At 35.8% G+C, this 27,943-nt stretch overlaps 1 protein-coding gene and 1 long non-coding RNA gene across 18 annotated transcripts in view; one reads left to right on the top strand and one right to left on the bottom strand.

The window, feature by feature from the left end:
• The window catches only part of SLC9A9 (solute carrier family 9 member A9), a 538,349-nt gene that overhangs the window by 336,155 nt on the left and 174,251 nt on the right, over window positions 1-27,943 (bottom strand). For all 3 annotated transcript variants that reach the window (XM_038571125.1, XM_038571123.1, XM_038571124.1), the window contains exon 6: window positions 27,595-27,700. In XM_038571125.1, coding sequence (XP_038427053.1) covers window positions 27,595-27,700 — 106 coding nt within the window. The remainder of the gene's footprint in view (window positions 1-27,594; window positions 27,701-27,943) is intronic.
• Window positions 1-27,943, top strand: part of LOC106557635 — a 68,037-nt gene that overhangs the window by 22,352 nt on the left and 17,742 nt on the right. For 2 of the 15 annotated variants that reach the window (XR_005377115.1, XR_005377114.1), the window contains exons 7-8: window positions 20,103-20,232; window positions 20,751-20,939. The exons of 12 other annotated variants lie outside the window; for them this stretch is intronic. This is a non-coding gene — a long non-coding RNA (uncharacterized LOC106557635). Of the gene's footprint in view, window positions 1-20,102; window positions 20,233-20,750; window positions 20,940-24,672; window positions 24,755-27,943 lie in introns of those variants that run through there. One more of the 15 variants, XR_005377121.1, reaches the window with a different exon arrangement.

Raw genomic sequence — 27,943 nt, forward strand, 5'->3', positions numbered from 1 at the left:
CCATGGGACACAGAGCTCAAGGTGGAGTCTGCTTGGGATTCTCTCTCCTTCTCTCTCTGTCTCTCCCCTTGCGTGTGCTATTTGTCTCTCCCTCTCTAAATAAATAAATTAATTTTTTTTAAAAAAGAAAGTAGAGGCAAATAATTGCTTTTTTTGAGGTGATGTCAAGGTTCCCCAATAGAACTGAGTGTTTGTCAAACCTCCATTTCATGGTATCCTTTTGTTTATAGCAAAACAGACCAAAATACCTGTAACTAGTGTGAGCTGATTTGAAATGACACACACGGGAGTTCCCAGCTGATTGGCACCAAGTTATATTTTCATACTTCCCTGAGGGCAAACTCTATGACACCTCTCACTGAAACGTTCCAGCCTGCCACATAGAGGGGAGTACTGTTATTTCGATTTGCATATTACACATAAACAAAAGGAATTACCTCAGTAGCAACTTACTTAAAGAACTGCCTTAGAAACCTGAAGCACTTTAAGAAAGCTAAATCCGAACAATATGGATTTTTTCCCCCTAATGTAGAAAAAAAGAAAAACAAGAAAACAGCGGGGGCTGAAATATGTGACAAACAATTTGGAAACAGCTGTGCTGATTGCAATAGCCTCCCAATAATATACTGCTTGTATTCTCCTCTCAGTTTGATTCCTTGACTCCAGGAACTACTGAAAAGATACAAAACATTTTCTTATGGCAAGCTGCTTTGACTGTGATCAATTACCTTCCTCCCAAATGCTGTGCTGTGGTCAGAGTCACATGATTAATGTTTAACTCAGGGGGGTCTGAGGTATGCTTTTCTTTTTTTTTTTTTTTTTCCTTTCTTTCTTTTCAAAAACCACCTTAGAATTGAAAAGTATAGAAAAGGAATTCCAAATACCAATAGCAAATGATTAATTTTCTGGCAGCCGTAGATAATACCAAAAAGAAAATTAACTACAGAGTCCTGCAAAATTTGTGAAATATTCGGTAATTTCAGCATGTTTCAAGCCCTAGCAACCAGGGTCTTTAGAATATAAATGAGAAAATCTCAAATTTTGCAATAAAATCATTTCTTTAAATCGTATTTTATGACCACTACTTCACAAATATTTATTAAGTGCTACTGAGTAGTATTCAGTAGTAGTAATTGGTGATTTTATGTATTTTATTTTATTTTTTTTACATTTTAAAATATCTGGAATTTGTTTTCATGTGTAAGTTATGATGGTAGAGTTGTAACATACTTTCTCTTTTGTTTTTTTCATAATTAGCCAGCAACACGGCCCAATTTTATCTCCTTTTACTGAACTGTAATCTACTTTAAACATCTAATACATGTGCATGCATGTCTGAGACACACATGTGTTTGTTTCTGAGTGTTCTATCTTGTTTTTTTGACCTGTCTGTTCCTGACCTGGTACCACATTGCAATAATTATAGTAATTGTATCATTCTATTAATCTGTTCTTTTCAGGATTGCTTTAGACATTATTGTAACTCATGTATTTTTCCATATGAACTGTCAATAATTTTATCCAATTTTAGAAAAAGAGTGGTCCTATTGTTTTGGGGAACCACATTACATTTTAAAAATTAATTTGTGGAGAAGTAGCATTTTTAATATTGACTTTTCCTAAGCAAGAATATAGTATATCCCTCCTCTATTAAAATTTTATAATTCTTTTCCTATAGGTTCTAAGCATAACCTGTGTGTGTGTGTTTTTCGATTGCCCACCTGCTCCAGAGCAGCAATCAGTTGCTTTGCTTGACTGAGTGTGGGTTCTTCCTTTGTTTCCTATGCGAGTCTTCAACAAACCATATGATGAGTATACCATCTCTGAGGGTTAAGATTAGTATTTCCTGGGCTCAATTTCATGGTCCTGCTTCTGGTTAGCTCTCTAAACAAGCTCCTTTACTCATCTGTGGTATGCCTGTATCAATTTCTGATCCCATTTTCCCCTCTCACCCTTGCTACGCGTCATTTGGTAAGCTGTATATTTAGTTCTTTGATCAGTCTTTCTGGCTCTCAATCATTTCTGCCTCTCTCTTCTAATGAGCCACAAAGCACATTCAGATATACTTCCAGCTTGGGAGAAAATAGACTGTGCAGAGCTCTCTTCTGATTCTGGGCACTTTAATTCATAGTCCTCCAACAGACAATAGAGTACATCTTACTGATTGCCTAATAAAATGAGGAGAAATTGCTCTCCGAATGTGCTATAATTGGATCATGTCTTTGCTCACATGGCATTCAATAGGGATCTAGGGCGATTAAAGGTGGTTTTCTTTTTTTTGGGGGGGGTCTCTTTATTAGAATGAAAAAGATATAAACCATAGTTAGGACATTGGAAACTTTCCACTGTTGTGGTGAGTGGTAGATCTATCAATTCAGATTCCACATTTATGGAATCCTTTTACATGTCATTTGGGGTATTGGTGTTCTCACAGGTACTATCTGACTATACCAATCTGAGCTTTTCAGAGGACAGCTGTGAGCCCACACATTTGAAATCTTAAAAAAAAAAAAAAAAAAAAAAGGCTGTGAAAGCTTAAGTCCACGCATTAAAATGACCACAGGAATACCTCAGAACCAATAAAAATAGTAAAATAAATGTAGGAGGCATCATTTGCTGAGTTTTTACTATGTATTAGGTGCTGTAAACAATATATGATTGTTGACCTTCATAACAACTGTGTGAGTTATGTATAATTATACATTGTGTGAGGTATGTATAATTATCGCCATTTTATAGATGAGGAAAACCTGTTTGGAAGGTATCTTCCCCAAAGGTGCACACTGTGAATGACAGAAGTAGAAACTGAATCTTTATTTGACAAAAGTTTGTTTTCTTTTCAGTACAGTGTTCTGCTTCCTTTCACCCTTACCCTCTACAGAATTCTAAGATTTTTAGAAAAGTTGACTACCTGGTTTTATGATGTAAAACATATTAGAAATAGTGAAATTGAAAGATCTGAGAGACTTCCAGAAGTGCAAAAACTTAGAATTGAAAATTTAGGAGAATAGAAAGCTATTTTAAAAAAACACTTGCCCCCCACCAAATGAATAATCTGGAGACATTGAATGAAGACAAAAATGGTTCTGTGTGTTCCCCAATAATTTCTGAAGTTATTACTGGATTATGGCATTAAATAGTGTTAAATTATATTCATTCTATCCTGATTTAAAATATTGAGAAAATTTCCCAGAAACTTTTAGAGATAGAAAGGATATTTATGGATCAATATATTGAGCTGACTTTACTGAAGCCCAGGAGGTTTCAGAGTTGACCCAGACACTTACTGGTTACTAGCAGAGCTAAGCACAGATCTCTGCCTCTGTTTTCCCAACTCCAGGCTCAGGAGGCTGACAGTTCCTCCTGGCTTCTGCTCCTAACAACACTTTGTAACACCTCCGATAAAGCCTCTCCTAACTACGGATTAAGAAAAGAAATCTCATAATTTGTCATTGTTGAATTAGATATCTAACTTTTTACTTTTCTATCATATCAATTACTCCATTTTGTTCAATAAATTAGGTATTAGATAAATGCTTGCCTAATCATGATCTAGTTAGAGAGACAGAAATAAGACAACACAGAAAGTTCAGTGTGGTAGAAAGAGTGTTCAAGGAAAAATGGGAGCTCAGAGGACCTCTAATGCAGATGGAATTTAGAAAGAATCCAGTATAGAGGCAGGTGTTCTTGAGTTCAGTTTTGATGGGATGCCTAGAAGCCAGCCGGGTAGGTGAAGGAGGAAATGGCATTTCAGGCAAAGAAAGAGAATTTATCATCACACAGAGTCTGTAGAGAAATATCAGATACCTTAGTTTAATTAGGCAGTAGTCAGCAAACTACAGCCAGCTCATGTACCCAATCTAGCCTACTACCTATTTTTTATAAATAAAGTTTTATTGGAATGTAGCCATGTTCATCTGTTTGCATGGAGTGTTTGGCTGCTTTTTTAGTACAATGACAGAGTTAAATAGTTGCCACGGACCATATGGGCTTGTAAAATCTAAAATATTTATCATCTGATGATTTATAGGGAAAAAATTACAGAACTTTGGGTTAGAGTGGATAGAGGCCGAGGGGCAAATTATAAACTGATGGTCCATGGGCTTCATTTTGCTGAAGAAGTCCAGGAAAAGATTGAGAAAGGTCTTAACTTAGTGTCAGAGGTAAGGCAAAGAAGAAATGAATATTAGGAATATTTACATGGCTGCCATGAGCATAGCTGGGACCGAGCTACGAGCAGGAGATATTAGATTGACAAAAGCCAGCTACTACTACTGTTCATGCTGGAATGGTGTGGAAAGGGCATTAACACCTACCATTTCCTGAACCCACTTGGATCTTTTCAACAGTGTCCTAAAGTCAAGAAGGTGCAGGCCCTATTTTGTGTGGCCTACTCATCAACCTGCATCAAGACGGCTTATGCATCAGGAACTTCAGAAATGATAAATGTTGAAGTGGGGCAGAGAAGCTCTGGAAGAGACTATAAAAAGCATGAAGGCAGAGGCCATGATCTTGCATAACAGATAGAAGCAGAACATTGGGGTGGTTAAATGGAGAAATAACTTTGTCAAGGACCATGAGATCCAATGTGCATCCCAGATTTGGAAAGTTAGTAGATAGATACAGAGAGCTCACAGGGGCTCAAGACAGTACTGAATCCATGTGCTTCTTCTCACTGTTTCATAATTCTGTGTCTAAAACCAATGGTGTCTCTGATGGTGGGAGAGAGGCTGCCTAAGGACCAACCTGGCACTGTAAGAGGAGGCATACCAATCTGCTCAGCTTCCCTGATCATTTCTTTCCTGCTGGAAGGATCCTTCAGAGCCTTGCAATGAGGATCTATTCCCATCTAATAGTGGGGAATATCACTATAAAGAATTGAAATGCAAAAAAGAAAAAAAAAAGAATTGAAATGCTACTTTCACTTATAAACAGAGCGATAATCTCAAAACAATTATTTGACAGAAAAGAAACCCAAGTAAATAGAATTTTCTATAGATATTGTCCCAATGTTCTTAAAATGGAGAATGAAAGACACATGGGTTTTCTCTCTTCTGAGAGAAATGGCAGTTTCTATGGTGCATCACATCAAAGGGACCCATAGCATGCTATCCTGCATTTTTAAAATTGTGATAGCCTCCCCCAGCCAAGTCCATCATAACAGTGAAAAGAATCTCTACAGGAAAGAAAGAATGTTACCTCAACAACTCACGAACCTCTATCTAACCCATTCATCAGAGTTGCTGAGGCAGTTTTCTGAGCACTATATTTTATTAATGTTATAGAGAGATGTTGAAGAATGTCCACAAGGAGTAACTGGAAGACAAGAGGAAAAGCAAGGAGGTTAAAAAGGAAATGTAGAAAATGTTGTCACTCTAAAGATTACAGTTTCTAAAGCAAAGTCCCAGAGAATACTCAGTATTTGAGAGAACTTGTGATCAACACTCTAAGCAGAGTAATTTTGTTTGTGTATGAAGAAAAAAGAGAGAGAGAAAACACATTTCCAAACAGGAACTAATATTTAGAAAGGAAGCTAACTCGAAGCAAACCAGAACCATTATGCTTGTCTGATGAAAACGGGATTTTCAAATTAGCAAAAATTTGCATTTTATACATAATGCACAGATATTTTCCATGCACAGCATTCAAATATTAAAATCTTTGCAGAACCTTTTATTTAGTGTAATGCACGTGTACAACATTTTGCATTGTCCCAGATAAAAATTCATCTTGGGGTGTCATGCTGTGTCAATCCTGAGGAAAGGCATATAAATCCTTATTTTACCAGAACAATAGCTCTGGGTAAGAGGATAAACTAGTCCTCCTTAATCTCTGCTATCCTCCAGCTGACTCTGGAGGGCTACCCACATGGCCAGAAGCTTGAGAAAGAAGTGAAGTGAAGCACTTCTAAGAATAATCTTTTCTTTCACAGTATCCCTGGTCCCATTAACAGAAGAAGTCAAGTAATAGCATGTTCATGGTGCTTTACTATTAACAAAGAGCCCCCTCATTAAGTTTTCATAAAAGTTGCTTCTATATTTTGTTGATGACAGCAATGCAGGTCAAATAAGTCAAGTAACTTGTCCAGGATTGTTAGGAAGTGGGAGAGATAGGGCTTCAATCCAGGCAGTCTTTGGGTCACCTCCTGCTCTTCCCTCTGAATCCCTTGTCACAGCTGTACCTTGGCCATGGAACAGCAATGAGACTGAGGGGAACCCTTCTTCTTCTTAGTGACCCCTATGTCTGGAAATCATGACATGATCCCTTGTGTTCATTTGCACAAAGATCCTTCTCTTGTAGGACCTCTTGCTTTTGACATTTATTCTAATTATTTTGCTTCGAATTTACCAAATATCTGAGCAGTGGCTCTTTTACTAAGTTCTGCCATTTTCTGGCTGAGGAGTCTTGGGCAAATATCTTAACCTTCCTGACCCTTAGTTGTCTCATCTTAAATTAAATAGGGATAAGAAATGTCTATTACATAGTGTTGTTGGGAGGATTGAATGTGATGGTGTATGTAAATCACTTAGTACATAACATAGTAAATGCTCAATAGATATTCAAATTTAAAAAGAAAATAGTAGAAAATGGTAATGCACAAGCTCAGGTGAAGAATATTTACTTCTCCAATTAAACTGTGAGCTGCCAGGAGAACAGGCCATTATTTATTTAATGTATCTATATTTAATATATTTTATTTATTTAATTTAATGTAGTCTGTATCCTACCCTGGGGATATGTGTTAATCATTTCAACACACTAATTTCTTAGGAAAACACTACCTTCTCATTGTTCATGATCTCTTAGAAGTAGCATGCTCTTGTTTAGAATGTGAGAAACTAGGGAGCAGAAGATATTTCCCTAAACAGATGGATGGGGGTGGAAGGTTGGAAGGATAAAAGGATAGGGAAAATGCCATAATAATTTGCTAACAATACTCATTGTTAGTGAGATGGAATATAGAGAGCTATTTAAGTCACTTAAATTGATTATTTCTGTTGGGCCAATCATTTTCTGAACTGTGAAATTGTTTTCGGAACCATACCTTGGTGGTATCAGTCACATTACATGAAATAAGAGGCATTTAGTCAACACTCATATTATAGATGGCATTAATAAGGCCCAAAGAGTATGTTTAAATATGTCTGAAATATCATTGTCAAACTATTTTATTTTCTCTGAGATTATTATATTCAAAACTTCTTGTGCAATAAATAGATAAATAAATAAAGCTCAGTTAAGTACTTCTCTTTTGCCAAAAAGGTTTAAATAGACACAAATGCTAGCAGCAGAGGAGACTCACTCCAAATATTTTACTAACTAAATCTCTTTTGAGTAAATTCATGACTACTTTTGTTTTCCTCTGGGTCATCTGCATGTAAAGAGGTCACTTTTTGGTGATGTTATCAAAGGAAAAGGTAATATTCTTCACATGTAACTGACTACATTGGGGGAAAACACTGAGAAATAAATAGTCTGTCCACTCAACTCATCAATTAATGGACAATCACTAATCAATCTTGGTAGCTCATCTGATCTCTATAAATTATTTGTTCTATAAATATATACTGAGCATCTACTAGTGCAAGGAACTGCGCTGAGTGGTGACATGTTAATGAGGAAAACAGACATGGTCACGGTTGCCGTGGAGTTTACAAAATAGTAAAACATAATAGACAATGAATGAGTAAACAAGTGAATATGTAATTGCAAATCATGATAAGTGCTATGATCAGGGTACAGTATTTAGAATTGCCAGTATTAAATATAAATATTCTTTTTAAAAGTATTCATTGTTGATCTAAAGCTCACACTGCAGTGAATTGTCTTTTTGCTCTGAACATCAGTTTATTTGGGGGAAAAGTAAGTGATTCTTATGGGTAAGAGCACAGAGTCAGCCATTCCTCTTATCATAGAAGTTTAGATAAATTCTTTCTAACTTGACAATTACCGTGAAATTTTTCAGATAACATCCATTGTATTAATTATAATGCAGCTCATGGTGAAAAAATGATCTGAGATTACGTTTCAGGTCATGATTTATATAAAAATCATAGAGGAAACAATGAAATTCTGATTTATAGCTTAATTTCTATTTGTTCATTCGAAAAATTTTAAGAATAAATTTATATTCCAATGTAGTTTTTGAACAGAAACTTTGCTTTAAGTATATTTCTCTGGGAAAGCACTTACCTAGGATTATTAATTAGTTAATAGCCTAAAACAAAATCTGATAGGATGATTATAATACAGTAGTTAATAATTCAGAGACTAGTGATGTCAAGCTAACCTTAACTACATGTGGTAATTTATTTCTCCAGCCTGTTGCTGTCTCTTGGAAACTGAATATTTTATCCAGGGTATTTGCTCTACCTCTCTGATTCATATCAATTACAAATTTGACAAGCCTGCAATCTATCCCTAGATCTCAGTCATTGATAAAAATATTAAATAGAATAAGCCTTTAAATAGACCTCTCTGTCAAGCTGCTAGAAATATTGACTTTTATTGCTACTTAAATCAATAGTCAATTATTTAATTTTGCTTACATCTAAGTTCTCCATGTTAGTCCCAAGTTTCTGATGAGAGGCCAAGTGCCTTGCATAAATCCTAACAAAATTTAGTAGGGATTAAAAATAATCCCTGAATTTGGGTCAAAAATTCAAATTCACTTTTAAAAACATAGAAGCAAACTCATTTACAGGAGGGAAACTAGGATGATGAATAGAATTGGAACTATGTCTTATATAGAACAGAAGTAGGGATTTGCAGAGGAGAAAATTAATTCCTTCTGATAATTTTATTTTTCTAATATATAAATGGTTTTTTTTCCTAATATAGAAATGAAAGTTGTCTTCTTCAATACAATATTAATATATCTTACAGCTTTTTCAAAAGAAACCAGAGGTCTGGGTTTTTACGTTAATTCTCTTGCATTTTACATCTGGGCAATAAATTCAGATGTTTCTAAAAACAAAAACAAAAACAAAACTCTTTGCCAGTCAACACTGGCGAGGCCCATCAAAGCCCAGCTGCTAGTTACTATACTACATGATTCCCGGAAGTTGGACCAGGATCATTGGCTTGAAGATACAGGGAATCAGGTAAGAGATAAGTAGAAGAAAAAACTCACTGCTACTCAAAGTTGTTCTGATTTCCCAACAGACCACCATATCTGGGTGGACTGACCTGCTGCTCATATTGGAAGGCAGTTCTTTTTTTTTTTTTTTTTTAAAGATTTTATTTATTTATTTATTTATTTATTTATTTATTTATTTATTTATGAGAGAGAGGCAGAGAGACAGGCAGAGGGAGAAGCAGGCTCCATGCAGGGAGCCCGATGTGGGACTTGATCCCAGGACTCCAGGAACAACACACCCTGGGCTGAAGGCAGGCACAAACTGCTGAGCCCCCCAGGGATCCCGGAAGGCAGTTCTATCTGCCCCTGGATTCATTGATCTTTAAGATCCTGACTCATTCTGAGAGTCCATGGTTCCAAATAAAGCTTTCCCTGGGATTCAGAGAGAGGATCTATGGTTGGAAGCTTCTTGAGACTATTTACTGGAGAGGTAGGATGATCTCCATTTTGCAAAATGATTACCATTTAGAGATAGAAGGCCTGAGAAGGAATTCCTGACTGACAAAACAATAAGTACCAAAGAGTAAAGGTGGAAATGAGAGTAGCCTCAGATGAGAATGGCAATGAGAAGATTCTAATGGAATAGTCGGTTTACGGCAACTAAACCTGAGGTCTCAAACTAGCCGCCTTCAGTTATATTTGGCCATTACACTGTTTAAAATTAAAATTGAATAAAGTACTTTTGGAGGGCATGCACTCTCCATTTAGCCACTGGTCCCACCATCTCTTGTTGTCTCCTATGTTGGTCTATCACAAATTTACATTACTTGCCCAGTCCCCAAAGTAGTTAGAATTCCCCTCCTCTCACCTTGCCACCAGCAATAATTTGTGACTTTTGTAAATGTATTTCCTGAGTCAAATACATGATACATAAATTTAATACCTATCAAAAATTATTATATGATTAGGAATTCAAAACTTCAAATAAAAAATAATCTAAAAGGAAAATTGGAGGTTTGATTTGAAGGTAGAGGAGAATTTCATTTATATTTTTGGAAGTTCACACAGTTGGTAATATATCTTATATTTAGCTGTTTGATAAGTTGTCTCCACAGTTTGGGAACCTGGTGCTACCTTTTTACAAACCTGGACACAACTCTGCAGGAGTATTAGGGTTCTATCAGGTCTGGTTGGGCCTGTTCTGTTCTGAAATAGCCAATCAAGTCTAAATTATCAGTCAAGCAAACTGGTTGGTTGGACAAGGATTTCAATTTTCAATCAATTGCTCTGGCATCAGAGGCACACACATCTCTAAGATTTATTCACATAATTTTAAATCAGTTTTTGCTGTAATATAAATACCTATGCTTATATAGGATTTTTACAAGCATCCTCCCACTGGGTCCTCACTGCCTATCTATTCATTCATTCATTAGATGGAGACTTAATAACAATAGAAGGCCAGAATGTAACAGTAAACACAACTTAAAACCTCTATTATGTAAACAGAGGAGATATTTTTATTTCAGTTAAAAGGCATTTATTACTTAAATCATTTTTATTGCAGACACAAAACAAAAATATACTATCTGCATTAAAGATTAAGGAAAAGTGAAAGTATGTAGAGTAAAATGCAAAAGACATTATATATATATGCAACTAATGTACAAATGTTATTTTTTGCCTGTGTTAGTATTCAATATGTATTCTTCAGAAACATTATTTTGTAACTTAAAATGTCTTACAGATTTTTCTATGTCATCTACTTTTTAAAGGTTCAAAAATTTTCCCTACTTTGTATATAGTACAATATATTTAATATCTTCCCTATCAATAGACATTTTGGCTGTTCACATTTTTGTTGTCATTCTACTGATGCACTGTATAGTTATCTTTATCTACATAAGCAAATATTTATTGAGGTATTTCACTAGAAATAGTTTTACTTGGTGCATTTAAAATTTTGGGTGATAGTGACAAAAAGTGAGTAAGAATGCTTGATTTTCTTTATTCTTGCCAATACTGATCTAAACATGAATAAACTTTAAAGCTTGCTAATTGGCTAGATGAAAAAATGTCTCATTTTAATCTGTATTTTCCTGTAAGCTAAAAGGAAATGTTGATGTTGTCTGTAAGTAAACATCATTTTACTTGACTATAAGTATTCTGTATATGTATATATACACATATACAGAGAGATCTATAAATTATTTATACAAATTTTTATCCAGTTTTCTTTTTCACATGGATTTGTAGTTCTTTGTGTATTTAAAATGCTATTTGTCAAAAATTTTACAATTATTTTCTTCTAGTCTATCATTTGTTTTTTATTTCTGCTGTTATTTATTTTTTAAAATTTTGTATAGTTAAATTGCTTAATTTTTTACTTTATTGTTTTTTAAATTTTATTTAGGAAGACCATCAACATTCCAAAATTATAGAAATGTCTCCTAATATTTTCATAGTTTTTCTTAACATTCAGCTCTGTAACCCATTCTTTTTAAGAATGTATGAATTAGGCATTTAACTTTTTCTTCCAAAGGAATAGCCCATTGCCCCATACTATTTATTAAAACAGCCAATCTGTTGCCTTTATATTGGAAGGACAATTTGGCTTAGGATTCACATTCTTTCCCTCATAAGTGAAAATGTGCTGCTTTTCCATCTTCTGAAATTGAATGTCACTGTGGTCAAGTCCAAGGCCAACCTGATTATTTCTGCTCTTGTAAGTGACTTGGATTTTCTGCCTAGATGGCCCCATAATTCTTTCTTTTAACTTGAAATTCAGTAAGTCTGCCAGATTATCTCATGTTGTGGATGATTCCAAATGAAAATTTCCTGGCTTTCAGTGAGTTCCTTAAGTCTTTCAATCCACATATTATATCATTTCAAGAGAATATTGTTTTATGTTTTAAAATATTTTCCATGTGTTTTCTCCTTCAAAAACACTCAAATGTCTGCCATCCATTTCTATTATATTCTTTATAGTCATTATTACATCTTTGTTCTATTCTACTTTGTTTTGGATTATTTCAAGTCTCTTTTTTATGTCTCTGACAGTGTTTTCAGAGAAGTTCATTCTATTTTTGTTGCTTGTAAAGTGTCTTTTATATCTTCGGTAATCTTATTTATCTCTCCAGGCTTTCTCCTGAGCTCTCTTAGTACATTTTTAATCTCCTTTGATTATCTTATGTCTCTTCTTTGAGATCCTGAATTATAGATATAGATATAAATATAGATATAGAGAAAATCTGTATGGACCTTCATGATAATGGAGAATTCTTTTGTCTAAACTTTTCCGTAGTTCTTTGGTAAATTTATTTGGGGATTATGGGCTCTTCTTTGGATTAAATTAAAAAATATATTTTGCACTTCTGATGAACATGTCCCTGCCCTCCTTTTTGATTATTACACATCTTTAAAAGAGACGGGCTATTTATCAGAGAATTGTATAGGGATACAAGGTAAGGGATGAAATAAAGTTGAATAAGAGGCTGATTAAGTTTTAATTTGGGTTTTGTTTTGATTACCTATTGTTGTGTAACATCACTCTAAAACTTAGTGGTTTAAATCAACAATCAGTTATTTAAATCAGTTGTTTGCAACAACCTGCAAATTGGGCAGAGCTCAGTAGTTTCAGCTCATTTCAGCTGCACCTGGTATTATCAGCTGGGACAAGTGGAATGGGGTTGGGCAGTCAGCCCCAAGGACAGATCATCCACCTGTCTGGGAAGTCTTGCTGGCTATCATTCCCTTCCCAGGTAGTAGTACTCTCCACAGACCAGCTTGACCATCTCATAGCAAGGTGGCTGGGTTCCAAGAGGGAATGTCCCTAGGGACAGGAAATGGAAGCTGCTGGTTTCTTAAAGGCCTGGGTTTGGAAACTGGCACAGCATCTCTACCTCTGTCTTCTGTGGATCCAAGGGAAAGGGAACATAGACTTCATCTCTCCATGAAAGGAATGTCAAAGAATTTGGGGGCCATGTTTTAAAACGCCTGAAGCATCTGTCACCAAATCTGTTTCCTTTCTCCTGGGAATACATCCTTTCACAGTCCATGGCATTCAAATTGAGGTGGCATAGAGAAAAGACCCATAAGTTGCAGACAAATTATGTTTTGATTTGGAAATTGCTACCCTCACCCCCCAATGTAAATAGCCTTTGCAGTGTCCTAGCTAGAAAACTAGAATGTTGGTCAGCGCGATTTCTACTCATCTTTCATTTTGAAAGGTCAGACTATTTCCCCCATTTCTCCCTTGGCCCGCTTACCTGATCTTATCTGTTCTCTAAACAACGGAATTGGCTGATCCTTTCAGTAAGTGATCTGCTGTCAAGTCTGAGAGAAACCAACTTGGCTTGGCATATTTCCATTTCTGGTTCAAGATTTCACATTATTGACAGTAATACTTCATACTTAAATCTTTCATAGTTTATGGTTTGGAACGGTGGCTATTTCCATTTCATGGACTATTAAAAGTTTCTATTTTTCAATGTTTTTCATAATTTTAATTTGTTTTGAGGCTAGGGAAATAATTTACCCTGATGTCTTAAGCAGAAGCTCCATATGAACTTTAGAATCATCCTAAAAATATCTGTTGGGATTTTAGGAGGGAGATTATACTGAATGCATAGATTACTTTGTGGGAGAGTTGACTACTTTACAATCTTGAATCTCCCCATCCTATTTCACAGCAGGTCCCCCCCTTTATTGAGGTGGTCTTTTTTTGTCCTTTACTAAAGTTATTATCTTCTCAGATATCTTGTATATTTATTACTTAGGGCTATTCTAATGATTTTAGATTTTAAAATGCTAATGGGAACAAAATAATGTTCCCATTACATTTTATCATCAGTTGTTGTTAAAGTCCAGGAAAGCTATTGATTTTTGTGTTGATCTTCTGTGCCGCCAAATTTCTGAGCTCTCTAATATTTCCCCACTTGAGTCTCTTTTATTTTTGTGAAGATCTATTTGTTCATTTGTGAGAGAGAGAGAGAAAGAGAGAGAGGGAGGGAAGGGGCAGAGGGAGAGAATATCCAAGCCCACTTCTGAGCACAGAGCCTGCAATGCAGGGTTCGATCCCATGAGTCATAAGATCAAGCCCTGAGCCAAAACCAAAAGTAGGACACATAACCCAGGTTATGAGCAACCCAGGTGCTCCAAGTCTCTTATATTTTTAAGTAAATAATCATGCTTATCATATCATATATCATTTTTTGTATTGTAATTTTAGTTTGATTTTTATATTTTTAATTCCTATGATTTTACTTTTTTAAGTTTTAACTCATCCCTGTTTTATGGATATAAATAGTCTTTTGTATCCATCTTAGTAAATAATTAACATGTTTTAGGCTTTGGTTTCCTGCAGTTTTGTTTCCTTAGAACATTGGTCTTATCTCTTTTCAAATCTATGTTTTCAGCACAATCTCACTTCTAAATTCCTAATAGATTTATATATTTTTCTATTTTAAAATTTTTAAAAAATATATGTAGAGAGAGCACAAGTGGTGGAGAGGGAGAAACAGGCTGCTCATTGGTCAGGGAGCCTGATGTGGGGCTCAATCCCAGGACCCTGGGATCATGACCTGAGCAAAAGACAGACACCCCACTGACTGAGCACCCAGGCACGCTAGTATAGTATATATATATATATATATATATATATATATATATATATATACTAAAGCTGCTCTCTTTATGAAATTAGAAAACAGACTGAAGAGGGTGACTGGTTTACTCAATGGTATAAAATTAGTAAAGGACAGAGCCATCATCTAGACTTCCAGACCAGCCTTAACTTCTTCATGAAAAAATAAAACATACTATCCACACATGAGGTATGTTCTAGATTAAATTTTTTCCACCAAAACATTTACCAGAATTACTAATAAAAAGAAAATTGAATATATATATGTATATATATTTCTACTTTTCTTATAAATATGCTAATGAAAAGGCTAAAAGTAGACTGCTATAAGAAAAGGACAATGCCTAAAAATCTAAATGGTCAACAGTTACATAATTAAGAATTCACTCACTTAGAAGATATTCTGATGTCCATAAAAACAAAGTAGGCAGGTGGAGATGGGGTTAAAGATAAAAAAAGATAAATTTCCAAACATATTAGGGTTAAACTTTAAGTAGTTTGACCATTTAACTGCCATTCCGGTAGTAAGCTATTTAGCACAGGCTTCAGAATTTGACTTCCATATACCTAATTTGAATTACACACCTTTAGAAGAATCAGATTTAACTAGATTATGATTCTGACACCACAGAATGATGTTAGAAAGTATGTAGTCTGGCTTTTATCTGTTTAATTTCACTGGCACTCATTCCACTATCTTTTGCAATGAGAGACTAACTGCTAACCCACGAAGAACAAACTAAATGGCAAAAAAAATGTCTTCCTTTTCCCTTCAGCAGTGCCTGTCATTCCGGCAATGAAAAAAAAAAGTGATGTATTTGAGGACCTCTGGGTCAGGAAAATTGATAAGAGCTCCCAACTTCTTTCTCATAAACAACCAATATTTTAAAGCTATTAACACAGGAGCTGGGCATTCAAAGACAGTTCATTTATCATCCAATAGCTGGCAAGGGTGTCAGGCCTTGCAGTCAGGCTCTGAAAAATGGGCCCTGAGTTCACCCTCTATAGCTGAACAGCTGCTCCTTCCCAAAGTTTTAATCAGATTCCCTGAGCATTACATGCCCCAGTAAGGGAGAGCTCACATAAAACTTGCAATAAGCCTGCTATGTAAATTCATTATGGAGCCCAAGTAATATAAACAGATTATATTCTTCAGGCCAAGAGAGCACTTTTAATTTAGGCCAAAAGTAATGATGGCATATTGATTTGGGGCCCCCCTTTTTTTCCCCTGGAAAAGTTTTTTAGGAAAAAATCAGAATTGATCACCTGAAATAAAAGGCATGGTCTTAGTTGTTTCGGAATAAAGTCAGGCTTAAACACATTGGAGAGAAAATATACCTTAGGACCAAAAAAATCTTAACCCAGAGCTCCTAAAACTATAAAGTTTTATCTTTTTGTTTACATACACTTCACTTCAGTCCCTTAGGTGAGAGCCATAGGTTTCTTCAGACACTAAAGGAAGTTATGACCTCCTCTTCAAAAGTTTAATGTGTAGTGTTTTAGATCATTTTATTAATAGAAGCCAGTTTAACAACCTTAAATCTACTCTCACTTGAGGCTAAAGTCATAATCAGTTCTTCTTATAGATGGGCCTGATATCTAGTTATGAACTTTTCCCTGTCACTAGGCCACTGTCTTGGGAATGTATGCTACTGGTCACAACATAGAGAAGAGAGAATCACTATTAACCCCCCTCCCACCAGATAGTAAAGGATATTAGGATAAAGACAAATAGCATTTATGTATAGTGGCAAAAATACAATGTATCAATCAGAAGAAGGATTGATTAGTCATGGAAGATCTAGAAGAATCACAGAATCAAACACTGCAAGTGACCATTCCAGCTCTATGTAAAGAGGAGAAAACAAATTTTAGTTATTCTAACATACTATGGTAGTTTTAAGTTATCCTAAATGTTGGTATGGATTTGGGGGTGGATGCCAAGCATTTCAAAATTTCAAGGTCTATCAGAAAAAAATATCTTTTCTGGGAAGGATGCAGATAAACAACTGAGTCATCAATCTGTCAGTCACCTGTCCCCATGCTCACCAGACAACCCTCTGGATATTATTGGCCTTAATGTGCAAGTTTGCCTATAGGAAAGACTGCTTTTATCATATGATCTTTGGGTTACTTGAGATTCTAGTGAAGGTAGTTTCCTGTGGTGAATTAATAAAGTAGATGCTGATTATGATTCTGTTTTCTAAGTAGCTTGACTATGGAAAGAAAATGAGCTGATCATGCCAGCATCTATATTCTGGTCATTGGGGCAGTCATTTTTTGGTGTTTATTATGTCAGCACCCTGGTGTCTACTTCTGCCTCAGATGTACCTTGCTTAGTATAAGTCACTTTCTTACTACATGGCTGGTCATTCCTGGACTCAGACTAGAGAACATAACTAAGCCTTTCAATGTAGGAAGCTAAAATTTCAAACCGACGCTAAAATGATTAAGGAACTACCTATAGCTTAGTGACAAAATATAGCAGGAGCCAGAAATAACTTTTCAACTGTCTCTCAAAACTGATTTGTTGCCTAGAACATCAGTTCAAAGTTACTTGTAGCACATAAAGGACAATTTTTAAGATATCTGCATCTTACAGCAAATCAACAACTGGTATGGCACAAAATGTCCCCAGCTGTCCACTCATGGAGGTAACCTCTTTCAAGGAATTGGAGAGAACTGAACAGCTTGCTTCCTAGCATAGATTATAAATCTGACAATGAGAGAACATGAGGTAAGCAGAATAGAGAGTAAGAGAAACTAGGAAGACAATGGGGAAGATGAAAGATAGCCTCGAGAGAGAATATGAGGAGTTCCACAACTGGAAACACTATAGCTACAAAGGCCAGAGCCTAAAATCTCAAAGAAAATGGAAGGACCCCAGGGAAGATACTTTACCAGCTTCCTAAAATATAGGAATCCTTCGCACAGTTTGAAATTATTGAAGACTACAACTGATTTCAACATATGAATTGATTTCAACATTTCTCATCCAAATTGAAATCTGTTGTCAGCATCTCCGGCACCATTTTGAGAAACATTTTGAAGAACATGGCTACTTGAGTGAAAATTGGATTATGTTCCTAAACAGGTCTTTTGCCATCTCCACTTTCTCTATATAACACCATTTCTCCCTCCCTATCATTTAGTGTCCACTGTCTTTGAATATTATAGAGGATAATAGAGTGTTTGGTTCACCTTATTTTACCCTTCTCCTAATAATCATTATTATTATTGTCACAATCATTCCTTATTAAATTTATGATTGTTTCAACTTTTTTGCTCACCACTCCTTGTCTCCCACTTCTTTGTAGTTCAGTTCCTATTTCTATTACTGATTATTGATGAGTGGTAAGTTCTGTCTACCTGAAAATATCTTTTTATCATTCTTACCCTTGAATGATATTTCAGTTGAGTTTAGAATTTAGGTTTTTGGTTTTTTCCCTTGGTAGTTGTACATATTATTCTACTGTCCTCTAGTAGCTATTATCATAAGTGAGAAAATCGATGTCATCTAAGTTTTCCACTGTAAGGATGCATCTTTCCTCTCTGTTTGCTTTTAAAATTTCCACTTAGTCTTTGATGATCTCATGTTTCACTGCAACATGTTTCTGTGTGAATTAGTTTTAATTTATCCAACTCTGTATATAATGTGATGTTTCAATTTCTTCAATTTTGAAAAATTATTATCCACTACCTTATTAAATATTGTCACAAATTGATTCTCTTTAGTGTCTCCTTCTGAACTTATTGCTATATTCTGAAATGTTTCATGCTATCCTCCATGTCTCTTAGCCAACTTTTTATATTTTTTTAATCTGTACTACATTCTGGGTCATTGGCCAACTTTATCTTCTAGGTCACCAGCTGGATTCAGTATGACATTTTTCTCAATCAGCTTTTAAAGCCAATATCTGCATTTTTCTTTTTGAAAAGTTCTTATTTAGTATTCTTTCCTATTTTCCTTGCTTTTCCATTTATCTCTTCAGTCATTTTTAATATGTCCATTTTATAATTGTTCTCAGATTTTTGTAATTTTTGTTTAGTGGTTTGGGGTCCTTGTTACGATTTACTTTTTTGTTTATCTCGTGGCTTTTCTTCATGGTGGATTCTTTTCCCTTCGTGGCCTGTAAACTTTTACTATGAGCTCATTTTCAGGAAAAATTGTGCTATTTTTCTGTGGGATTTCCATGTGCCTGGATTAAGAAAGTTTCATTTCAGAGCAGTTCAGCATATTAGGAAATAAGGAAAGAGAAATGAGGCTGGGGCAGGCATTTCAATAGTACTGAAAACTTTTATATTAATTTATTGGCTTCTGATTCCTCTCACAAGTGCACAGACCAGGGATTTTGATTCAAATTTCACATAGATGGCAAGTTTTCTCACTATTCCTTAAGGCTGGTGAATGGAGTCTATGTGACTGAGGGAGCACTTTGGACTCCAGGCTTTATTCAAAAAGGTTTGACTAAAAAATTAATTAATTAATTAATTATTTTTAAAAAGGTTTGATTTCTATAACTTCACATGGAAATAGAACTGCAGCTCCAACATACAAAATCCTATGGCCACTGACAGTGGTAGCTTCCCACAGTAAGTGATTTCTCTCTTGTTTCCTACACCTGGGGAATTTCTTTTTCCTCAAAATCAATTCTACATTTAGAAAGGAATTTTTGCGTTTTTAAACAAAGCATTTCTTTCAGTTTATAATGGCATATGGCCTATCTGTTTCATTTTAATCCACCATGTTCTGAATATTTTATTATCATGAAATACCATAGTTACTGTTCTGGGATGCCCATTATATTTGCCCTCCAGTCATTTTTTTCTAATTATAGATTCCATGCCATTGGCCCCCCCAGGAATAGGGAAATGATTCAGATATGGCCAGTCATCATGTTTAATTCTCTTAAAATACAATGTGATTGGCCTAGGGGTGATCTTCTGATCTGAGCACAGCCAATCCAGAGCAGAGACCCGGAGTCCTTCCTGTGTCTGACATGCAAATAGTGGGAGTATGAAGTGTAATTTTGAGCTAGAACAAGATAAGCCTGGAGATGCCATTAGCCACTCTCTTCGGCTTGTTACAGTAAGTCATGTATCTGTACTAGGAAAGAGTGAGGCTAGCACTAAGAGGAAATCAGAACCAAATAAGGAAAAGGAAAGAATAGTCAATAGAAAAGAAAAAATAGACACGTTTGAATCCCTGAGTCCTGGCTTGCCCAGAGTTAGCCCAGACCCTGCTAAAGAGGCCAATGAATTCTTTTTGCCTATGCTAATTTGAATTGGGTTTTTGTCACATCTGACTGATATGCCAATAAAGTACAATGGAATTAAGATAAGAAAGTATCAATATGTGTGTTTGTTTATTTTTGGTAGGTCAATTTGTCATGCATGGCTTAACATGGAGCGAAGGAAGTTCTAAGTCATGAGGCTGAGATCTGGAGAAGCAGTGAGTGAAGATCAGATCTAATATGAGAGACAAGGAACAGTCACAGGATAAACCAAGGTCACTTCCCAGTAATCTGAACAGGGATATTAAGAGCTAGCATAGGGAGATGCCAGAGTCAGAGCCCGGAAACAGGAACCAGGGATCAGGAATAAGAAAAAACAAACAGCCAGGGGAGCAGGCAGGGGTGTGGGCAGCAAGCCCTGGGCATTCTGACTAAAGCTGGAGGTCAGCTGAGCTCTGCCTTCCAGCCACTTAAAGATGCCAGGACGCCTACCCATTCCTGCTAGGTGATGCCACCTGGTGTCCAAAAAATGAAGTTGGCATGGAATTGACTGCCCAGACAAGCAAGAAGGGCTGTAACATTTTTATTTTAAATTATATGTCATAGCAGTATCTAGACAGGCATCAAAATAAATGCGTTTCATGCTGATGATCAGTTTCCAAGGCAAATATCAAAGTGAATTACCTTCAGAAAGATGTGTCAAGATATAAGAAACTTATTTTTAAGTTAAGCAGATTCATGAGGAATAAGTTTTCTGGTTGTAATAACACTTTTGGTTTATTCTCATCAAAAGGAGACACTTTCGTATCACCTCTGTGTTTACAACTATGGGTCAAATGGGAGAGGAAGTTGAGCTAATGAGATAACTAACAAGCTTTTAAAAATATTTGGAAGAAGCAGTAAGAGGAATATGAAACATCCATGCTCTGGAATAGATTTTAATGAGAGGATTAGTAAAATGCCTCTACCTTCATCTGAAAAGGTATACTAACTCATTCCTTCAGTAATTATTTAAGAACCTTCCAAGTAATTAGCTGTGTGTTGTGGGGGATGCAGAAGGGTAGAACTTGTCTTCAAGGAGCTTGTAATCTATTTAGAGATGATGGCACCAAGAGAAATAATGAATTTTCTTAGTGATATTTGTTTATAGTCAACCCTACACAGCTACTTTTTGTTGATTTTTAGAGCAAGGTTTGTGCACACATTAAATTAAATAGCTAGAAGCTATTGTTCACCTATTTTAGTGAGGACAGAGGTGGGTGACTGTACCTATTCATCTATATCATCAATGCTCAGTGCAAAGTCTAGCACATATAGATCCTCAGTACATTTTTGTTGAATGAATGGATGATAGATGTCTTGAGTTTCCCTAGTCACATGGTTCTTTGAGTCTCATAGCCATCCCATTTGCTTCCATGCTAAATTTTGCTTAAGATGCATGGAATATAAAAAGTGTGGTCTTTCAAAATGTCACTCACTCTAACTGCCAGGCATTCATCAGTATATTTTAAATGACATATTCTGGTAAGAACCTCTAAGCAACCTAACACTCTTATTTTAAAAAAGAAAATTAGTGCTCCATTTTTCCCTTCCTTTTTGATGATCTACATTGAATTTCCTTAGAAGCATTTTCTTAATAGGGAACAAAGGCATCTAGTGTGTATTTATTGTCATCCAGGAGCCAGCTGTTTAATGGGATTCTTATTTTATCTCTAAGAAAATCTAGAGGCATTTGTACACTGTGGAACTCTTTCACAAGTAGGTGTTTCAGTACAATACTGGCAATATTTCTGTTTTGCAAATAAATGGGCAAGAACACTCAACATCCTCTTTCTGCTCTTTCATGGGTAGAAAAGAATTTTAGACTTAAATCTTTATAGAATCTGTATTTATTTCTTTTAAAGATTTATTTATTTAATTTAACAGGTTGGGGGGAGAGAGGGAGAGATTGAGAGAGAGAGAGAGAGAGAGAGAGAGAGAATTTTCAAGCAGATTCCCCCTGAGTGCAGAGCCCACTGCAGGGCTCAATCTCACAACCCTGAGATCATAATCTCAGCCAAAATCGAGAGTCAGATGCTTAACCGACTGAGTGATCAGGCGTCCCTAGAGTCTATATCTGAATGAAGATTGCCTATTATTAAGTATGTTTATGAGGGATTCTTTGGATGGGAGTGGATCATAAGTAGCTTAATCTATTTCCAATAAATATACATATAAGCCAAAAGAAGAAAATGAAAATCACCTAAAACCCCACCTAACATGTTGATTTTAAATATAGATTATGGTTATAATATGTTATATATACACTCATAGATACAAATTTGGCTGTGATTTTTAGGTCTTACTGTGTATATCATTTTAAAATGTCTTACTTTCTTTAAAAATATATTGTGAATATCTTTTCACATCAATGCATTTTCCTCTATCACTTTTCAAATGACTGCATAAAGATTACCTATTAATATATTATAATTTACTCAACCAACTAGTAACTTATGTACAACTTCTTGCTCAAATCAATGCATTCATCTATATGGAGAAACAGGCCCTTAATTACTTCTTAGGATAAATTTCTAGACATGAAAGAGGTAGATCAGAGAATGAACAATGATTCTTAACAAATAATGGCAATTGCCTTTGTCAAATCCTATTGCTTTTCTCTTCCACCAATAATGTAGAAGGGATTCCCACTTCCTCAAACTCCAATTTAAAAAAAACAAACAAACTACAATTTACCCCAAGTATCATTGTTCTTTCATGAGTTCTGAAGATTTGAAGATATTCTCATCAAAAAATAATACTGTTATTGGTTTAATTTATTTCATTTCATTACTAGTGAAACTGATCTTATTTAGCAGTGTTATTGGCCATCTATGTTTCTTCTGTTCATTACCTACTTAAATACTTTGCCCATTTTTCTATTATGTTTACCTTTTCTTTATCGGTCTTTGATAACAACAGTAATATCAGCAGCTAATATCTAACGTGTATTAAGTGTTATGAGCCAGTTCTGGGTATTTTATGTTTAATCTTGCCTAATGAGGTGAGTGCTTTCACCAGCACTGTTTTATAAACAAGGCATCTAGGCATAGAGAAGTTAAGTAGTTTACCTAAGGTAACATAACTAGTAAATTTGTTATATTAAGGAGATTAACAATTCATCCTGCACATTACAAAGACCATCAACCTATCAACATGTGGTTGAAAGTGCTTTCATTGGTTTATCCTCCAACATTTAATTTTATTTGTGGTGACTCTTGCCTGCAAGGATTAGCTGGACTCTATTGCCCTCAAATAAATTGGCTTTTCTTTTCTGTTTCTGCTTTTGGTATCCTGATCACCTAAAAAATATAAATATTCACCTAAGAATATTTATTCTTTAAATAAAAGAATATTTTAAATAAATTTAAATATTTTAAATACATTCAAGTAGTATAAAACATTATAAAACAGTTAAATTACATTTTCTCCTTTATATGAATCCGAGTTCTATAAAGCAAAGTATTTCCTTTAACTCTTTATGTTTTTAGTTCTTCTAATGGTTGTCCTAGAACTCTAAATAATATGGATAAACCTCTATTTCTTGATTTATCAACTCCACACGATATATATTGATTTACTATTATGAAAGATGTGACATTTTAGTTAACTTATCCCTTCCTTTCCCTCTCCCCTTCTCCAACTAACTCCCGTGAGTAACATCAATTTTGATTGTGAGTGCCTTTATAACTTTATGTAATATACTTCAACCTCTATTTCTTGATTTATCAACTTTAGACAGTATGCCTTAACTAAGTGCTTCATTCTTAATGGGGGAAATCACATGTGAAAATGGTTATTCTCTATATTCCTTGGATCATAAAATGCCGTATTTATGAAAGAATGCTCCACTAGAAGCAAGTCTATCCTTAGTCATTTTAATGAAAGCAAAGGGATCTGTGTAAGTAGAATGAAAGATATTGATATAAATGGTTATATAAATTATACATATCTTTATACGGTATAGATTACATAGATTATAGAGATTTTAGAGTCTTTCCAAATATATTGCTTTATTTATTGCTCAGAATAATTTTTTAATGGATATAGAACAACTATTCTCACATTTCATAGATACAGAAACAAGCCTGGAGAGTTTATAGCCATATACAGTCACTGTCGTGTTCTTCTAGGTTTGGTTTTGTTTCTGTCCAACATCCACTTCTTCTTTTTGGTGGCAATATTACTCTAAGCAATAATCCTACCTTTCCCCAGTCTTAGTTTATGTGCTTCCAAGAGAAAATGGGTATAGTCTTAAACTCATGAAGTGTGCTACTTAGAGCTGAGCCAATAAATGCAGGACATTTATTTCCCTGGCCACACTGGGTCTGAAGAGACATCCCAATCTATAAAGTGTATTAAGATTTGGATTGGGAATAATGGGACAAGGACTCTTGCTCTATTCTCCTGAAGAAAGTTTCAGCCCTCAGAGTTGCTGGCAGCCAACCTGTGACCAGGTAAAGAAACTAACTTTGAAGAAACTGAGGAAAAAAAAAATAAGAGTCCTGCTCTTTGCTGGATCCTTTGCTGCCATTTTTATTCCTTTATTCAGTCACATCAGCCAACACAAATTCCCTTTTTGCTTACTCCAGTTTGGGTTGGTTTCCTGTCAACTGGAATAACTGCACCGTTAATTAGTAGTAATCCTGACACCAGCTCTTTTTACTTCAATCTAGGGCTTTTTGTAGTCTACCATGCTGCCTCTGAAAGTAATGTCTTTGTTTGGGATTCAGAAACACACATCCTTTAAGACCTCTTCAGTATATCTTTTGCTTTCCTTTATAACCTATTAAACAATCTTTAGAAATGCACAACCATCATGTGGAATTCATTCATTTATGAACCAATTCACATTCTCCATGTTTGGGCATGACATTCCCTACATACTTAAAATGACAGTATGAGTCAGAAAGAGACAGGCTAATTTCAACATTCTTTGTTAAATAAAGTTTCTGGATCATTTTAAGCCATAGGGACACCATCCACCACCGGCTGCTGTGTACAATAGTTGTGCTCATCAAATTTGAATCTTGAGAGAATATCCAAGTAGATGCCCCACTAAGCGCAGAGCCTAACGTTGGGTTCCATCCCTCAATCCATGAGATCATGACTTGGACTTAAACTAGGAGTCAGACACTTAACAAGAGTCAGACGCTTAATCAACTGAGCCACCCAGGCACCCCTCATTTGTTCTTTTAATATGCATTTCAAGCATATAGACTCTGTCTTCAAAAAGTTACTATCTCACAAAAGGCAAATATAAGTGTGAACCCAAGATTGCCCTGCTATGCTGGATGGGAACTGATGGAGGTTCATGCTAGGCTGAAGTAGGGGCTTGTGGTTCCTCAAAGAGACTGAGGTAAGTGGTAAAGGACTTAATTTGACAGAAACAAAAGTTGGGGAAGAGGGAACTGTGTGTGTGTGCAAAGGTATAAGTTATTACCAGGCAGAGAGTTGTGTCAGGGTGCTATGCACAGTTAAATGTGAAGGAAGAAAAAAGTGAAGAGCCAAATATTTGAACTTCTGGTCTGAAAGTCATGCACAACTTTTAAATAGGGCTTTTCCAAGGGAGCAAGAAGGTAGTTGGAAGAGAGAGTCTGGAGATGGTGCATTAAAAGGAGAGCAAATGTGTGTGTGTGAGAGTAGATTTATAAAAAGAGATCATCATATGTGCTGTACACAAAGTTTAAAAAGCACATAAGCAAGTGAGCAAGTGAAGAGTATGACATGGTGGAAAATTGCACAGGGCGGAGGATGTGGCCAGCAACAGATGGCTCTGGTGGACGAACAGTCCAGACCCAGGATGGTGCAGGCACACACTACTCAGGAGAGCTCAGGAAGAAGCCAGTGGGGTCCAGGTGCACCAGGTAGACTAAAGAGCCTGCAGATTTGAATGTGTAGAAGTTCCCATGTCACGTATTCCTAACTTAGTTTTCTTTTACTTTAAAGGTAGAACTCTTTGGGGTCACTCAGTGTGACACCTCAATTGCCAAATCTGGGAACTATAAGATTTTGGCTAGAATGGCAGGGGTCTTGCCCAGTAAGGAAGAGATCTGGCCATGGTGGGAAACACTTTTTAAGACATGCAACCCATGGGTACATGAGAGAAAAGGCCCTGCCATAATAACCATGTATTTACTTGAGGAGAGAATAGACTGCTTCAAATGCCCCCAGGGCTGGTGTACAACAGCAACAGCAACAGCAACAGCATTCATCCTTGGAGTCTGCATTTTTAGTGGGAACTACTATGAACGATGGTGCTGGAAGTGGAAAAGGCCAAACTCTCGCTTGGTTGTAGCTGTGTTACTCTTTCTCAAGCTCATTTGTGCTTTCGTGGTTTCATTTTGCTTGGCCTTTTACAACTTGGCAGGCCAGGAAGCAAAAATGAGGGACTCAGCAGATTTAAATTTTTTTTTACTCCAAATGTTCCTTTGATACGACTATTTCCTAGACAGAGATTCCTGATGTCCTAATTAATTGTTCTCGGTGTTTCTTTAAAAGCATCCTTTAGTATCCATGAATCTGCCATGGCTTTTGCGCTCAATTTGAAGTCACTGATATTTTCCTTTAATGCTGGAAAGGCACTTCTCAGGCCAGGTGAAATACGAGTTTATTTGAAGACCTTGCTTAAAAGTTGCTGAGTTCAGTGGCAACTCTGGGTGGCAGCCTTAGGAAATGTCATCAGGCAGATGAAGAGTAGTGCTGCACTGCTGTTTCCTACTCCTCTCTGTGAGATCTGACTTTTAAAAATCTTTTGTTACTGCACAATACATTTTCAAATGCATTTGAGGTAATTAACACCCGGAATGGAGTCCTGTTGTCACATTTAATTATCAGATAGCTATTTTCCTTTGGGGTATTTGACAGTTGCCCAAAATGTTGGTCTTAATCTAAAACGAAGAAGAGACCTCTGACATAATGAAAGCCACCGAAGCAGCATTTATTAAATATAAATGGCAAGTATCTAAAGGAGAGGTGAGGAAAGAGCACTAGTTCCCATCTTGAAAGGAAAATTCTTCCAGGATCAAGAGAAAATTATGTTAGCGCTTAGCTGAAGCTCCATTAGTTTCACATGTCATATGCGGATTTAAAGATGTGTGTGTTCCTATAACACATTACAACTGGACTGAGAAATTAAGAGCATTCTGACTCTCAGGTTCTATCTCCAATTTGTCAAACTTACTATAAATACAATGGTTAGCATTAGTCCATTATCTGGAAAATGGCTTGTCGAAAGAAAAAAATGAAATGATGTTGATTTGAAATGAGGGAAGCTCATTTATGTGCATTTTAGGAAGTCTAAGTAAATCAGCTAAATCTATGCACCTGAGGAAAAAAAAGAGTTTACCCTCTGGGTAGTATCTTATAACAGGTTGGAAACATGAAACTCATTAATAGTGTTAGAAGTTAGGTACCTAATGAATTATACTCATTATTAGAGATTGTCTATGGTAGCAATTCTTAAAAACTAGAAATTGCCACATCTCTGTGACATAAGAGAAAAGGTACTTTAAAGCTACTGGGAATCATCACCAACTGGAAGGACGCATATTTTATTCATGTGGTCAGAAAAACAGAGGCCAAGTTCTGGTACTTACTATGTGAGGACAATGGCCACTGCATCATTCAACACACTCTCCCCAAACAGGAGTGTGTATAAGTCGAGGTCCACGTGCAGTTCATGGAAAATGGCCAGTACTGTCACTAGGAGGAAACACACAAATATGCAGTTAGCTGAAACACAGCAATGGATTTGTCCTTGGTTGTGGTCACCTCTAAAAAGGATTCATTAAATGCTCATCTTCTCAAATCTATCCACTGTATCCACACTGGATGTTTATTTTTAAAAAATTATGATGAGTCACCATTCCCTTGCTTACAGATTTCTCTAGGCTTCCCAGATAAAGTTTGAGCTCCTTGGTACAAGTCTTCTATAGTTTGCACCCT

Source organism: Canis lupus, chromosome 23, assembly GCF_011100685.1.
Source record: "Canis lupus familiaris isolate Mischka breed German Shepherd chromosome 23, alternate assembly UU_Cfam_GSD_1.0, whole genome shotgun sequence".
Classification (NCBI taxonomy): Eukaryota; Metazoa; Chordata; class Mammalia; order Carnivora; family Canidae; genus Canis; species Canis lupus.